Source organism: Schistocerca piceifrons, chromosome X (genome assembly GCF_021461385.2).
Source record: "Schistocerca piceifrons isolate TAMUIC-IGC-003096 chromosome X, iqSchPice1.1, whole genome shotgun sequence".
NCBI classification, from domain to species: Eukaryota; Metazoa; Arthropoda; class Insecta; order Orthoptera; family Acrididae; genus Schistocerca; species Schistocerca piceifrons.
Genome location: NC_060149.1, coordinates 352,608,191 through 352,622,580, shown reverse-complemented (window position 1 = coordinate 352,622,580; position 14,390 = coordinate 352,608,191). Strand labels below are relative to the sequence as shown.

At 37.2% G+C, this 14,390-nt stretch overlaps 1 protein-coding gene across 1 annotated transcript in view; it reads right to left on the bottom strand.

Annotated features, from left to right (window-relative positions):
- LOC124721281 (protein jagunal) overlaps window positions 1-12,404 on the bottom strand; it is a 50,721-nt gene extending 38,317 nt beyond the window's left edge. Inside the window, exon 1 of the mRNA XM_047246169.1 lies at window positions 12,161-12,404. Within this exon, the coding sequence (XP_047102125.1) occupies window positions 12,161-12,249 (89 nt within the window). The 5' untranslated portion in view covers window positions 12,250-12,404. The remainder of the gene's footprint in view (window positions 1-12,160) is intronic.
- Window positions 12,405-14,390: the final 1,986 nt, after the last annotated feature.

The following is a 14,390-nucleotide window of genomic DNA, read 5'->3' as shown; positions in this document are numbered from 1 at the left end:
GTTTTCATGTAAATTTTATCGACAAAGACAACGGTTAATTTGGAAATGATGTTTTAAGTGTTAACCTATCCTACCAAGATGTTTCTATTATAATGTTTTTTTATGTGAGTACCTATATGCACATTATTGTTATGATTCATGTAGAAATAATTTTGAATTTCCATCATTTCTTGTGGTATTCTTATGGTATTTCCTACCACAACTAAAAGATTTTAGGTCTGATTCCTGGTCAATGCAAGGATTTTTTCTAGCATTAAATAACACTTAAGTCTGGCAGTCCTTCATGTATGTCAGTAATGGAACATTGTAAAACAGTTAGTATGCCTTATGAAACTACAGGGTGAATTCATGTTTGAATGAGTGCACTCACAGAAGAAAAAAGAAAGAACCTCACAATGGGGCATGCTTTAGGTGTTTTGCAGATTTAAAATTACTTAACTATTGAATGACAGTACCTACTAGTTTATAAGTTATAGCCTTCTATAAAAATGAGAATAATCCCAATTTCAAAGGAAGATAAACAGCCACTAACATAAGACTATGAGGTGGGACAATAATAGTGATACTAGCCACAACTATACAACTTTGGGCTCAAAATAAAACTTGTGGGGGAAAAAAAAGGAAAAGAAAAAAGGGTGCCTAATCAAACAACAACTCTGAAAAGTAAGCAAAAGTGAATCCTCCTCCACATTACCTGTCCATCTTATTCCACAGAAGGATTTGTGTCTAGACAGAAGGAGCAGCATGAGTAATACAGAAAAGAAACCCATTTCCTTTTCTCTGTAAGTCTATCTGTATAGAAGACGGTTGTGGGGTCTCAACCATTCAATATGAAATGTCAAATCAAATCCCATCCAGCCATCTAAATTTCCAGTTTTATTTTATTTGTGCTACCAGTTTCAGTATTACATTACACCATCTTCAGCGAAATGTAATGCTGAAATGGGTAGCATAAATAAAACTAGAAATTTTGATGGCTGAAGGGGTTTTGATTTGACATTTTACATTTATTTTGGTTACTAAATGTAACTATGTCACAACAAATGTAGAAAATGTTATTAAATTTAAACCCTTTTGCCATTTAATTACTTGTAAATGGCCAGCATGTAATTGCACATAACAACAAATCATGTATATGTAGGCAATTAACATGCTAAGTATGCACACAACAACAAACATCTAATTTCGTAAAATTAGTGTGTTCTTCGGTGGTTTCAAACTTCTACATCTGTCATATACGCATCTCCTATCAATGTATTAATCTTTTTCTTTAACAGGTTTTTTCCCTTACTCTAGAGAACTACTTTCACCACTTTTTTTAGCTGATTATTCTTCAAAAGAGACTATCCTATTCAGTCATTACTATATCATGATATAAATTAATGTCTGCTTCACAGTCCAAATACCGATTGATATCCGTTCCCGACTTATCCTCACCTAATCCTATCCTACTACGTTTTATATGTGTGTGTGGGAACTCCTTACAGGAGCCTCATTATGAAAACACATTGTTTAAAAGTAGAGTAAGTCAAGCATTTAGCGACAAGCCTAATCCTTCTAGACCTGAAATTACTTCACCAGAAATAACAACATTCCCACACTTGGATAATATTATATGGCTGGTCTTGAATCAAGATATTATTACAATGGCTTATAAATCCAATACACTGATTTTAACTAAAAGCTACAAAATAGTAATAAAATTGAATAAAGAAGAGTAGGGTTAGTTTACACACACAAATTTAATATTAAGAGATGAGCATTAAACTAAGAATGTTTGGTTAAGAGCTAAGTATTAAGCAAAATTGGGGAAGTTACATAAACACTGCACATTAAAGACAGGAAAGGACAACTCATGCCCAAGTTTAAGTTAACAGAGATACAATTTAAAACAGTGTGCTGGGCCAAGATTCAGGGATCCACCCTGAGTTTCTTGGAAAGTGTACAACCAATCAAGCCATTCAAGTATAACATATGGACTAACTGAAAGTTCTAACTTCCCACAGACAACTGCTTATTCCTTTCAAATTCTGGTTAGGCCAAGCTTCCCTGTATGTGCTCTACCTTGGAGGTTTTGATATCGTAATACTAGGAGATAACTTCTGCAGAGTTTAAGAACAAAGGGAAGGAACGTATGACAAGTTAAAACTTTCATTTAGTATTTGAGATATGCTTAAATGGCGTTAATTCAGAGAGCACGGAGTGCAAAACACCTGGTATCTGAATCTTTGTCTTGAGAATAGTTTTTTACTTGAAGGTACACATTGTACAGTTGAATAAAATGAATGAGTTCAATATTTATTACAGTAGGTAAAGTCAGCCTATTTCAGACATACTGTGTACAAAAAATAAAAACTGTCGTCTACCAACAGATTGGTTTGACCACCACAGTGCTCTACTAAGCACAGGCTCATTAGAGATGGTATAGTCACAGGGCACCTAAGTACGGAACTTGTGTGAAATTTACATGCATTTGTCTCAACATACATTATTATAATTCTGGTTCTATCCAGATACAGCAATGAAACTTATTTCATTGAAAAGCTAATGAGTAGAGCTCTTCATTGATTTTTCAACATGGTGGGTTTCACATTCAAGGTCACTGACTTTATATCTTAAAACACCCCACCTTCAATTTTTAGGAAAAAAAAATGTATGTTACTATAAACACGGTACACCAAAGGCATCATGCCCAAAATTTTATCCTGTCAGCATCAGTACACTATTGAAATGCAGTAGGTAGTGCACAAACATGAAACATTTATTATTAAAAACTGCAACTCATAAGTAATATTGTACATAAATATAGTTTATATAATTGCAGTGGTAACGTGAACAATTTAAGGTGTAACTTCAATGAAAAGGCGATATAAAGAGGTTGCATCTCGTCTCACAAGTCTCCAATTAAATTTTTTATGTTCATCATATCTAATGCAGGGTTAGTGTATGTCCTTGCAGTTGATGTCACATTCTTGTGAGAATGTCACGTGCTCTGATAACACAACTGTCTTGTTTGGCAAGGAAGACAAATTATGGAGATGTGAAGCTAGCCTGTACATCATTTCTTCATTTGTAAGGCATATTCAACCCACCAATGACGTCATGCATACAGGCAAGAAATCCATGTATGTCTGTTAACAGTATTTCATTTACCATAGCAACCACTGGCTATTTTATGCTCACTGAAGAAGCAGAGTATGCCTTTGTTTTCACTATACTTTTGTTAATACAGTAGATATTACACAATGAAACTTATGGGTTTCTAGAATCATCCTTGTATTCCTGAAACATTGCTTCAGCTTGGCAAAGTCTTCATCGTGATGGAAAACAGGTGTATAGTGAACAAAACATGAAAGAATATTTTCTTTGCACCATTGAAACAACTGCTGTGATGTCAAACCATGGTTTCCATGAGGCTGCTTGAGGTTGGCAAGTGTGGATAATCTGTCCACAGTCCCTGCAACCCATCACAAGGTTGTTCACCATGCACTGTAGGAGGGGGGAAAATTGCCATTCTGCTGTAACATCAAAGTTTTCCTCACGGTAGAGCATATTCATGACCTTTTTTGTATTGGGCAACACATCCATTCAGAAAGTAATAAACGTGCTTTGGAGCTGTAAAGTGACATTTTATGAAATTGGTGAAATTGTGCTAGAAAGAATACACACACACTGTATTGTACGGAAGGCAGTCAGCTATTTCCACATATGACACATGGTGTTAGTATTTGCAACTCTGTAGTAAGCTATGACTGGGTGAACTGTAACCTGTGAATTTTTCCAGTGAAACCCTGTCACTTCAAGGTGAATATGTAATTCTTGGCAAAATCACAAAAAAAACATTATATTAATTTACTTTAAGTTGTTGTTTAGTGATTTTAAAGAAATTTAACTGCTGCTGGATAATAAATGAGTGTGTTACAAGCTGCCGTAAATTCAATGAAACCTTCTGTTGATTTGTTATAGTTTATAGCACTACCCTGCCTGTAGTTAACCAACACTTATATGTAAGTTTGTCAATCCAATTTGTACGAAACAGTTCATACAGATAAGTCAGTTTTGTTGCACTTGGATAATAGGGGCTTGCACCTAACCAACATGCTGTTAAGTGCAGGACTGCACATACGATGGTAATGTGACACACACACACACACACACACACACACACACACACACACACACAGAGAGAGAGAGAGAGAGAGAGAGAGAGAGAGAGAGAGAGCAGGGGTCCCATACGCAAGAACACAGTGCTAGTGCTTTGGTCACAATTCACAAAGTTTTGAGAATTCAATATTTACATCTAGTGCAACACTAGCTGCTGGTGGTTATGCACTCCAATTCCACTTTCTTCCACAGACACACTATCTTTTCTTTCTGGCATCACATAGCTCACAGTAAAAATCATATACAGGTCAGTTTCCTCACACAATGTCTTACCCTGCTTTGGATTTGATGACACGAATATACCATGTCCTGCTACTATTTTGCTTTTGTACCATGCAATCTGAAGTGGAACATTTTTTCATAATTTTCCAGATACTTCAGCTCTTTCAAAGTACAGTAAAAAATTATATTTTGTCGCACATAGAGTCTGAATTGTGAAACTTATCTTTCAGCTGGACTATGATTTCTCTGTCTCCATTTTTTTTCATGCTCTTCTTTTTCCAGTTATGCCACATAAGTATGTTCCAACAGTGAGACAACCATCTCAATTTTTGCATTGTGTACCATATCTCGCACTGAAGCTTCTCTCTTCACAAGAGTGTCACATAAATACAAAAGTACATTATTTAAAGAATCCAGTGAAAGAGCCAATTCTATTTAATCTTCTCTGGAAGACCCTAGCACAGCTAAGCCAACATCCTCAGGGGTTTATGAGTTTTGTGATATTTGCTTTCTACATTTGCTGCAAATTTTCCACCTAGCAATATGGCGTGGCAATTGTTTACCATCTTCTCCTGAACATTCCTCAAATTCTTCTGTATTCTTGCATGACCAGTTGCTTTAAATGGATTGATACACTACAATTTGACTTGAAACCAATTATTTTTACAAACTATTACTAAATACTACTTCACAGCAGATGTACACTGCATTTTGACTTAACTAGCAATACTTGCGAAGCAAGGTAATGATGACTGGCTGAAATAAAAGTCTCTCTGAATGGCTGTTTACAGCAAGAAATGTTAACCAATTGGACAAAATACTAGTGAATGCTGTTCTTAAAATAAAAAATGGATGCACAGCTGCTCACTCCATTTTGTTAGTGTAGGGGTGGAGATGAAATAAATTTTTGGGCATGATGCATGTGTTATCTTGATATTTACCATGCTTATAGTAACATATTGCAGCAATACAACATACCTTTTCCAAAAATATTTGAAGATGAGGTGTTTTGACATATTCAAGGTCAAACATCACAATCACTGACCCTTAATGTGAAAATTCTTAGAAACCCACCATGTTGCACGTCAATGTAAAGTTCTACTCATTAGCTATTCAATGACATCAGTTTCATTAATGTATGTGTGTTAGGTACCAGAATTTTAACCATTTATGTTGAGAGAGATGCACATAAATTTCATACAATTTCTGAACTTTGCAGACCTGTAAGTTTTTTCACAATTGTCATCTACCTCTGCTGACAGGTAGTTTTTTATCTCTCATCTAGATCATTGAATGCACTCAAATTAAATTTATGAGTGATCTGTGTTGAGCGCTGCATTGAATTGATGTGGAACTGCCCAAAGGCGACTGAAGTAGTATATTATAGAACAGACCCCGGCACTGACAGAACTGAGCACTACAGCTTTTGGTTTTTAATTTAGCATTTACCAACCAAGCCATTGTACATTAAGTACAGTCATGAAACTTCCTGGCAGATTAAAACTGTGTGCCGGTCCCAGACTCGAACTCGGGACCTTTGCCTTTCGCGGGCAGTCATAATTGTAAACTGTTTCATGTAATTTAATTATAAAATATGTACATAAACACCACAAAATATTAATCCAAATCATATCAACTTTCAAAGTGTAGCTTGTTTGCATACTCTCACTCCAAATGGTGGGTCAACGGAGGCATCCGATCCCACCCGTCTGCTTTGACCCATGACATAAAAGTGTCATGGTGTGTGACGTCATTATGGTGTAAGGGTGTCCTGATGTGCGACGTCATTATGATGTGGAGTGTAGTTTATGAGTTGGTTGTGTTTGTAGATGTCGTCTTGTTATGATGGTGATGGTGGTGTGTGTGTGTGTGTGTGTGTGTGTGTGTGTGTGTGTGTGTGTGTGTGTGTGAACGTTACGTGGTGTATTGGGTTCATTTGAGATTTGGTGGTGGCAGTGTGCAGTTTTTCAGTGTGCCTGTACTGAAGAATTGAAGTTGATTTCAGTGAGTTATTAATTAATTGTTTTTTGTTTATGTGATTGCGTTGTCGATAGGAGATAGGTGTTATTAGTTTGCTGTTTGTCATGTGGTAAGGTGTTTAATTTATGGTGTGGGTTCTTTAATTAGGTATGGGTACGACTATAAAATGACTTGAGGAGATTTCGGGATTGCAGCCGGTCATCGTAAACTTCACTCCAAGATATTTCAGCTGGACAACTGCCAGCCATCTTCAGGTGAACCGAACGAGGACTGACGAAGACGTTCTCAGCTCCGTCTTATATAGTGCACATGTGTTGACGTCGCGGAGACAGAAGGACAACACCACCCAGCAGCAGCACCCTCACTGGTGGAACTGCAAGACTCAGCTGCAGTCGGTACTGTTGCTGGCCGCAGCTATCGAAGTCTTCTGGCGTCTTCAGTTGGTAACCACTGTCATGGTTCATTATATTTTCCGCAATGTGTATTTCCACAGATTTTTTGATAATGGAGTTCCAAAACGTTGCTGCTGTGGCCAAAATTGAAGTTTTGTCAAACTCCATTGAATGTCTGTTGGAAATACAATGTTCCGCAACTACAGACTTACTGGGTTGAAGTAGTAGAGTGCAAAGCCGATGTTCTGTACAACGTTCTTTCACTGTACGCGTTGTCTGTCCCATGTAAGTCATACCACATTGACCCGGTATCTTTATAAATTCTCACATTCCGCAGTAACAAATCATCCTTCACCGATCCCAGCAGATCAGAAATCTTAGAAGGTGGACAAAAAACAAGTTTTAGATTGGTATTCTTTTTGTAGGGAAGTGTGTTCGGAATATGTGAAGTATAGGGGTAAGTTGGGTGGGCCTGGAGTGGTGGTCGAGATACATGAATCTCAGTTTGGGAAGAGAAAGTATGGGATAGGTAAGTCTCCGGTTGGTTTGTTTGTGTGTGTGTGTGTGTGGGGGGGAGGGGGCGTTATTTTGGGGGTGGAGGTAAGCGGATTGTGTTTTCAGGGTTTTGGAGGGTGTTACTAAGAGGAAATTGGTGGGATTAATTGAGGAGTATATAGAGGGTTGGGGAAGAGGGTTTATGATCATTTAGTTGTAAATCAGAGTTTAGAGTTAAAAAATATGAAACTGGAGCGTGTACCAATACAATAGAGGGGTTTTTGGAAGGGGGGGGGGTTAAATCAGTCATAGGTAGGGGAAAGAGGCGCTCTTCTAACCTGAGTATTACTACCGAAAGAGCATCCCTGGGGAGTATTGTATTTTTTGAGTTTTTCTGAGGCCAGTTAGTAAGATGTTAGTAGAAGGGGTTTAGTATGTGGGGGGGGGGGGGGTGCATTGTGGGTAATGGTTGAGGATTTAGGCAGGTTGGATTGTAGGGGGCGGGGGGGGGGGGGCTATGATTATGTTGCAGAAGATCTGTTTTATTTTGTGGTTTTTATTTGTTGAGGGATTTTTGTTTTTTGGGAAAGGGAAAGTGTAGTTTGGAGGGGGGAGGGGGTTGGGGTTGGTAGGTTGTGAGTGGTTTCGAAGATTTTTGGTTGTGTGTGTGTGTGTGTGTGTGTGTGTGTGTGTGTCATTGGGATCACTAAGCTAGTGTGTAGCGCCGGAATTCTTTCGTGGTAAGTAGTCATTTTTTTGGGTCTATTGTTTGCGAGTTGTGACGTTTTTTGGGTTTTTGATGTGTCATGAGTTTGGTTTTATTTATTGCATGTGTAGGTGTTTGTTTTTTGGTATCGTCAGCTGTGGTTGATCTATGTAGGTTGAGGGAAGTGTCCAAGCCCAATTTTTGTCATTGAAGATGTATGTGTTTTGGTATCGTCAGCTGTTGGTCTATATAGGTCAAGGGATATGTTCGATTCCAATTTCTGTCGTCATAGCTGTATTTGCTTTGGTATCGTCAGTTGTAGTTGACCTATATAGGTCAAGCAAAGTGTTCGATTTCAATTTTTGTTGTTTTTGGTGTTGGTTTTGTGGTATCGATAGTTGCGGCTTGACTCCAGTTTTTGTAGTTGTATGTTTTTATTTTGGGTATCGATACTTGCTGTTGAGTTATGTAGGTGAAGGGAAGTGACCAATTCCTGTGGATTTTCTGGGTGTAGCGGAATGTGGGAATCTTGTGTTGTCTTTCATCGGTTTTTTGTCATTGTTTTGTGAGGTTTTGGGTTGTAGTGTGTGGTTTTATATGTTCATATTTAGTTTGTCCCCACCCAAAAAACCCAGTGGTTGTCGCATTAGTTTGATTATATTTTTGGAGGGAAATGTTACTGTATTTATATGTATTTTCGTGTTTGTTGTCGTGTTTATGTAGGGATGTCACAGGCACCATATTCAAGACGTTGAGAATGGTAATTTCCGCCATATTGATGACATCATGGGTCAATGCATACGGGTGGATCGGCCACTTCTGTAATCCCCAAATGGTTATTATAATGGTAATGAGTTCAAGTTTAATTTTTATACACTTTTCATTTTTGCTACAAGTCACGCATATTGCATCATTACAGCTCATTCAACTTTAGAGAAATCTTACAGTATTAAATATTTGTTTATAACTATTTTCATTTCCCACAGTAAGGTTATCAGAGATTAAATACTACACAATTTGTTACAAATAATGGGCTTTAAAATACCCGTGCAAAGAAAAGAAACATTCTAGTACTCACAAGAAGTTTATAAGTGAAATCAAACATAGGAAGGATGGAAGACTAATGTAAAATCCTTTTGACAATGAGGTAGTTAGAGATAGATCACAAGCCTGGATATGGGGAAGTTGGGGAAGGAACTGGCCAAGCCTATTCAGAGGAATCATCCTGACATCTGCCTTAAGCGATTTTAGAGAAATCTAGGAAAAGCTAAATCTGATGACCAGAGGGGGATTTGAACCATTGTCATCACAATGTGAGTCAACTATTGTACCACCTTGCTTGGTAAATCAAAGTCTGATAGAGGATTTCTACTTCCAGCTATCGAACAAGATTCTCTTTTATTTAAAGTCAGTGCAAACTCAGTCTATCTATAATACTGCCCTCTTCTTGCAAACACAAAGTGGTGTATTCTTACACAACTCTGTTTTCTATAAATGACTAGGCCCTACTGCAATTTGTATAATGCAATTTTAAGTATTTAAATTGTTAACATATGATAAGTCATTAAATCTGTGGATACAAGTTCAACTGTAGATTAGATTAATAAACACTAACACTTTTCAAACACTGTCTACTGGACAGATAACCCATTAATAGATTTAATATACAATATTAATTAAAATGAAAGAAACTGAAAATAGGTATGAAATTACAGAGATGGGCCTGGAAAGTTCATAAGAACAGAGGCTGTTGAGAGTTTTAGACGTGAGCATTAGGCAATGACAGGCTACAACAGGGGATAAGAATACAGTAGAAGATGAACAGGTAACTTTGAGGGATGAAATAGTGGAGGCAGCAGAGGATCAAATAGGTAAAAAGGCAAGGCCTAGTATAAATCCTTCGATAACACAAGTAAATATTGAATTTAACTGATGAAAGGGAATATACAAAAATGAAGCAGGAAAAAAGGAATACAAAAATCTAAAGTACAAATCTGGCAGGAAGTGCAAATGGCTAACCTGGAATTGCTAGAGGGAAAACCTAAGGATTTAGGAGCATATTTCACAAGGAGAAATATCGATACTGCCTACAGGAAAATCAAGAGACTTTTATGGAAAAGAAAAGCAGCTGTATGAATCTCAACAGCTCAGATGGAAAACCACCCCTACACAAATAAGGAAAAGGTGCAAGGAGTATCTCAAAAGTTCATACACGGAAGATTAAAGACATGGAAGAAGACGTAGATGAACATACAATGGGGGTATGAAACTGTGAGAAGAATTTGGCAGAGGACTGAAACACCTAAGTAGAAACAATGCCCCGGAAGTAAATGAAATTCCATCAGAACTATTGATTGCTTTGGTGGAGCCAGCCACAGCAAAACTCTTCCATCCTGTGTGCAAGATCTATGAGACAGGTGAAATACCCTCAAACTTGAAGAATGTAATAACTGCAACTGCAAATATAGCAGTTGTTGCCATGTGTGAACGTCACTGAACTGTCAGTTTAATACATCACAGTCGCAAAATACCAACACTAATATTTTACAGAAAAATACAAAAACTGGTAGGAGCTGAACTTGACGAAGATCAGTTTGGATTCCAGAGGAATGTAGGAACAAGGCAACGCTGATGCTCCATCTTCCCTTGTGAGGAAGGTTAAGGAAAGGCAAACCTATGTTAATAGTATTTGTAGACTCAGAAACATTTTGACAATGTCGAATGGAGTATTTTCTTGTAAATTCTGAAGGTAGCAGGGAGTGAAAGACTATTTGCAACTTGTACAGAAACCAGTGGCAATACTAATCGTTGAGAGGCATGAAAGGGAAGCAGTGGTTAAGAAGGGAATCAGACACTCAATCTGTGCATTAAGCAAATAGTAAAGGAAACAAAAGAAAAATCTGGAGTAGGAATTAAAGTTCAGGGAGAAAAAGTAAAAACCTTCAGGTTTGCTGTTGACATTGTAATTCTGTCGGAGACAGAAAGATTAACTGAACAGAATGGACAGTCTTGAAAGGATGATGTAAGATGAACAACAACAAAAGCAAAACACAGATAATGGAATGTATTCAAAATAAATCATGCTACGCTGATGGAATTAGATTAGGAAATGAGACACTTAGAAAGTAGTTGATGAGTTTTATCATTTGGGCAGTAAAATAAGTGATGATGGCTGAAGTAAAGAGTATACAAAATGTAGACTGGTAAGGGCAAGAAAAACATTTCTGAAGAAGAGAAATTTGTAAACATCGAACATAGATTTAATTGTTGTGACGTCTTTTCTGATTGTATTTGTACCGAATATAGCCATGTATGGAAATGAAAGACGGACAATACACATTTAGACAAGAAGAGAATAGAAGCTTTTGAAATAGAGTGCCACTGACGAATGCTGAAGATTTGATGGCTAGATAATGTAACTAACGAAGAGGTGCTGAATAGAATGGGGGAGAAAAGAAATCTGAGGTACAACCAGATTATGCCTATTACTGTCTCCCAGGAAAGATGTTAAAGCAGCAATATTGTAGGAGGGAGTACTGGACAGTAACTACGAAAATATACGTGATGACTGTGACAAGGCTTCTGTTGGAAGATCTCAAGGTAAACATGAAACACACATGATGTAAATTTTACACTGCAAGTTTGGTCTGGTGAAGTTGGAGTACAACTCATCACTATTTTGGGTAGTCCGACTACTCTTTAGTAAATTGGTCAAACAAGATCTGCACTGTTCCATTACAATGACGATGTTCAATGCATTTCCAAATACTGATAAAATCAATCATTCTTCTTTATAGCTTTGATTAATGCAGACTGGTTTGTTAGTTTTTAATAACGTGGAATGACACTGAATCACAAAATCATAATTTCTAGAAAATTTGCGCGATAAGAAAGCGCTTAAACCGGAAAGTTATTTATTCCAAAACTTTCACATGCAAATACATGAATCCGCAATCTAAAAAGTTTCGCTGAAACTCCCATTGATTACCATCTACTCCAATCACATGTTTCCTTGCGTCATAATTTACAGCTGGTAAAAACTCTGAATGTTACAAGCATAACAGGTTCTTTATGGAACTTAGTTGGAAGTAACTTCATTTGTGTTTTTTAAACTACGTACAACATTGGTTTAAGAAACAGACGATACCTAAAGTAGTGACAAGCAAAGTTCAAATAATCTACTTAATAAAATAACACAAACCTAATCTGATACTGTGCTGCTACACGCTGTCGATGCACAAAATCAGCTCCATCGGTGCCAAGAGCAATTGGTCCACCTTTTGAAGCCATAGCAAGACAGTTGTCAAAGCCTAACTATACCACACTTCAATTCACTGTATTCAACACAAAAAAAAGTTTTGTGCTACTCGTTATTTCTTTCTGCACGCCACTAGAACAACACACACATGTCGTATACCAAAACCCCTGATCGAGATATTTTTACACCCCCAGCTAATCCACAAATTAGCATCAGTCACATCTTTGCAAATCAATATCTTTGATACCGATTTCATTGAAAAGAGCCGCCTTCTACAGTTGCTCAATACTTGCAGATCCAGACCACTCACCATAGCCTTCAAGGATCACATGGAGTTTTTACATTTACATTCAGAGTCAGGAAATAAAAGCCGAACAGTGTCGAAAGTATTAAAAACGGAAGCAAATGAAGCATCCCCTAAAATAGAAAATATCAATCTGAATCATAAAAAATAGTGTTTCTGATCCCCAGCCTATACAAATATCACAATCAATTTAATAGTCAGTGACAAAAGAGGAAGAAGAAACAAATAGAAAAACAAAGTACACTTTTGTTCCTCTTCACTCTACATTTTCGAAACAACTCGTCATGGAATCATCTGTTTTACATCAACTTTCAATAAAATACCATTTGGAATGGATCATATTCCAGATTACATCACAAATCAATGTGTTACAAACATTTTCTTGCCTCAGGCGGATGTCAATTCATCTTTTCTAACTGGGGACTTTCAGACTGAATAAAAATGGCTAAAGTGATTCCTGTTCATAAGAAAGAAGTCAAATAAATTGCAGAAAACTATAGATTCATACTTTAGTAAAATCATAGAAAAAGTTAGAAGTAATAGGTAGTACGTTAAAGAAATGTTTAGACAAAAATCTTATTGATACTCAGCATGGAACCTCGAAAAATAAATTGATAACTGAAGCCATCTATAATCTATCACAAATTGTTCTAGAAACACAAGACAATCAACAAAATTCGACTACCACTTATTTACATTTAAGTAAAGCCTTCGACTCTGTGGACCACAACATACTGTTGGAGAAGCTCAAAGTATGGTATTTGAGGCACTTTACTGAAGTGTTTCACATCATACATGACAAAAAGGACACAGAAAAAGCAAATAAAACGTGAACGGAAGGAGAATACTAAGTCACGTTTCTCAGACGCTCAAATTCGAAAAAAGGAGTTCCTGAAATATCAATTCTTGCGCCAACCCTCTTTTAGCTGTATACAAATGATCTAGACCTAGCAGTTAAGACACAAATAATTTTTTTTTGCGGATGACACAAGCATCCTTATTACAAGAAACACCCAACTCAGTCACTAGCAGCTGTAAATAAAACCATAGCCTAACTAAATAGATGGTTTGTGGTTATTACAGTGATGATAACACCAAAAAATCCTGTGTTTCTGATTAAAAGATATTCTATGCAACATCATTGTAACAACAGACTCCAACAAGATTACATCTTTGAACACAAAGCTTTCAGGCATGTATCTTCAAGTGACGTCAAATGAAATACATATATAAACAAAAAAAGAGACACTGAATAAAATATGTTATAGTCTACATCTACTATACGATGGTTGTGAGTTGTATGGTTGTGACTGCTGGCCGTCTGCAGTTGAGACAGAACACTGTCGAAGTGTACTGGAAACGAAGATGCTAAGGTGGACAGCAGGCCTCACTAAGTTAGATCACGTTTCCAATGACAGGAAACAATTTGGTGTTGCACCGATCCAAGACAAGATGCGTGAGAGTCGTCTTCGATGGTTTGATCATGTTTTCCGGTCCAGTGATGACTCTATTGCCAAGTTGGGTTACACGCTTGAAGTCCTTGGCAGAAGACCCAAAGGACAAACTACGCCACGTTGCGTTGATACGATTCATAAAGACCTTAAATGCGTGAACATCCACCCAGATGCAGCCCATGATACAGCGAAATGGAGACAACGGACGCGTGTAGCGAACGCCGCAGCCACACGGTACAAAAGCTGAAGGAAAATAAGATGATAGTGTACATCTACTTTCAGCTGAAACAAGTGTTCATACTTTATCCAATTACCCAGCTTGTATAGAAAAGATCTGTAAGAGAAATGGAACACCCTAGACAAAACAGATCCTTTCAAATGCCTCTTACAAAAGTTGTGAATCTTCCCACTTTGC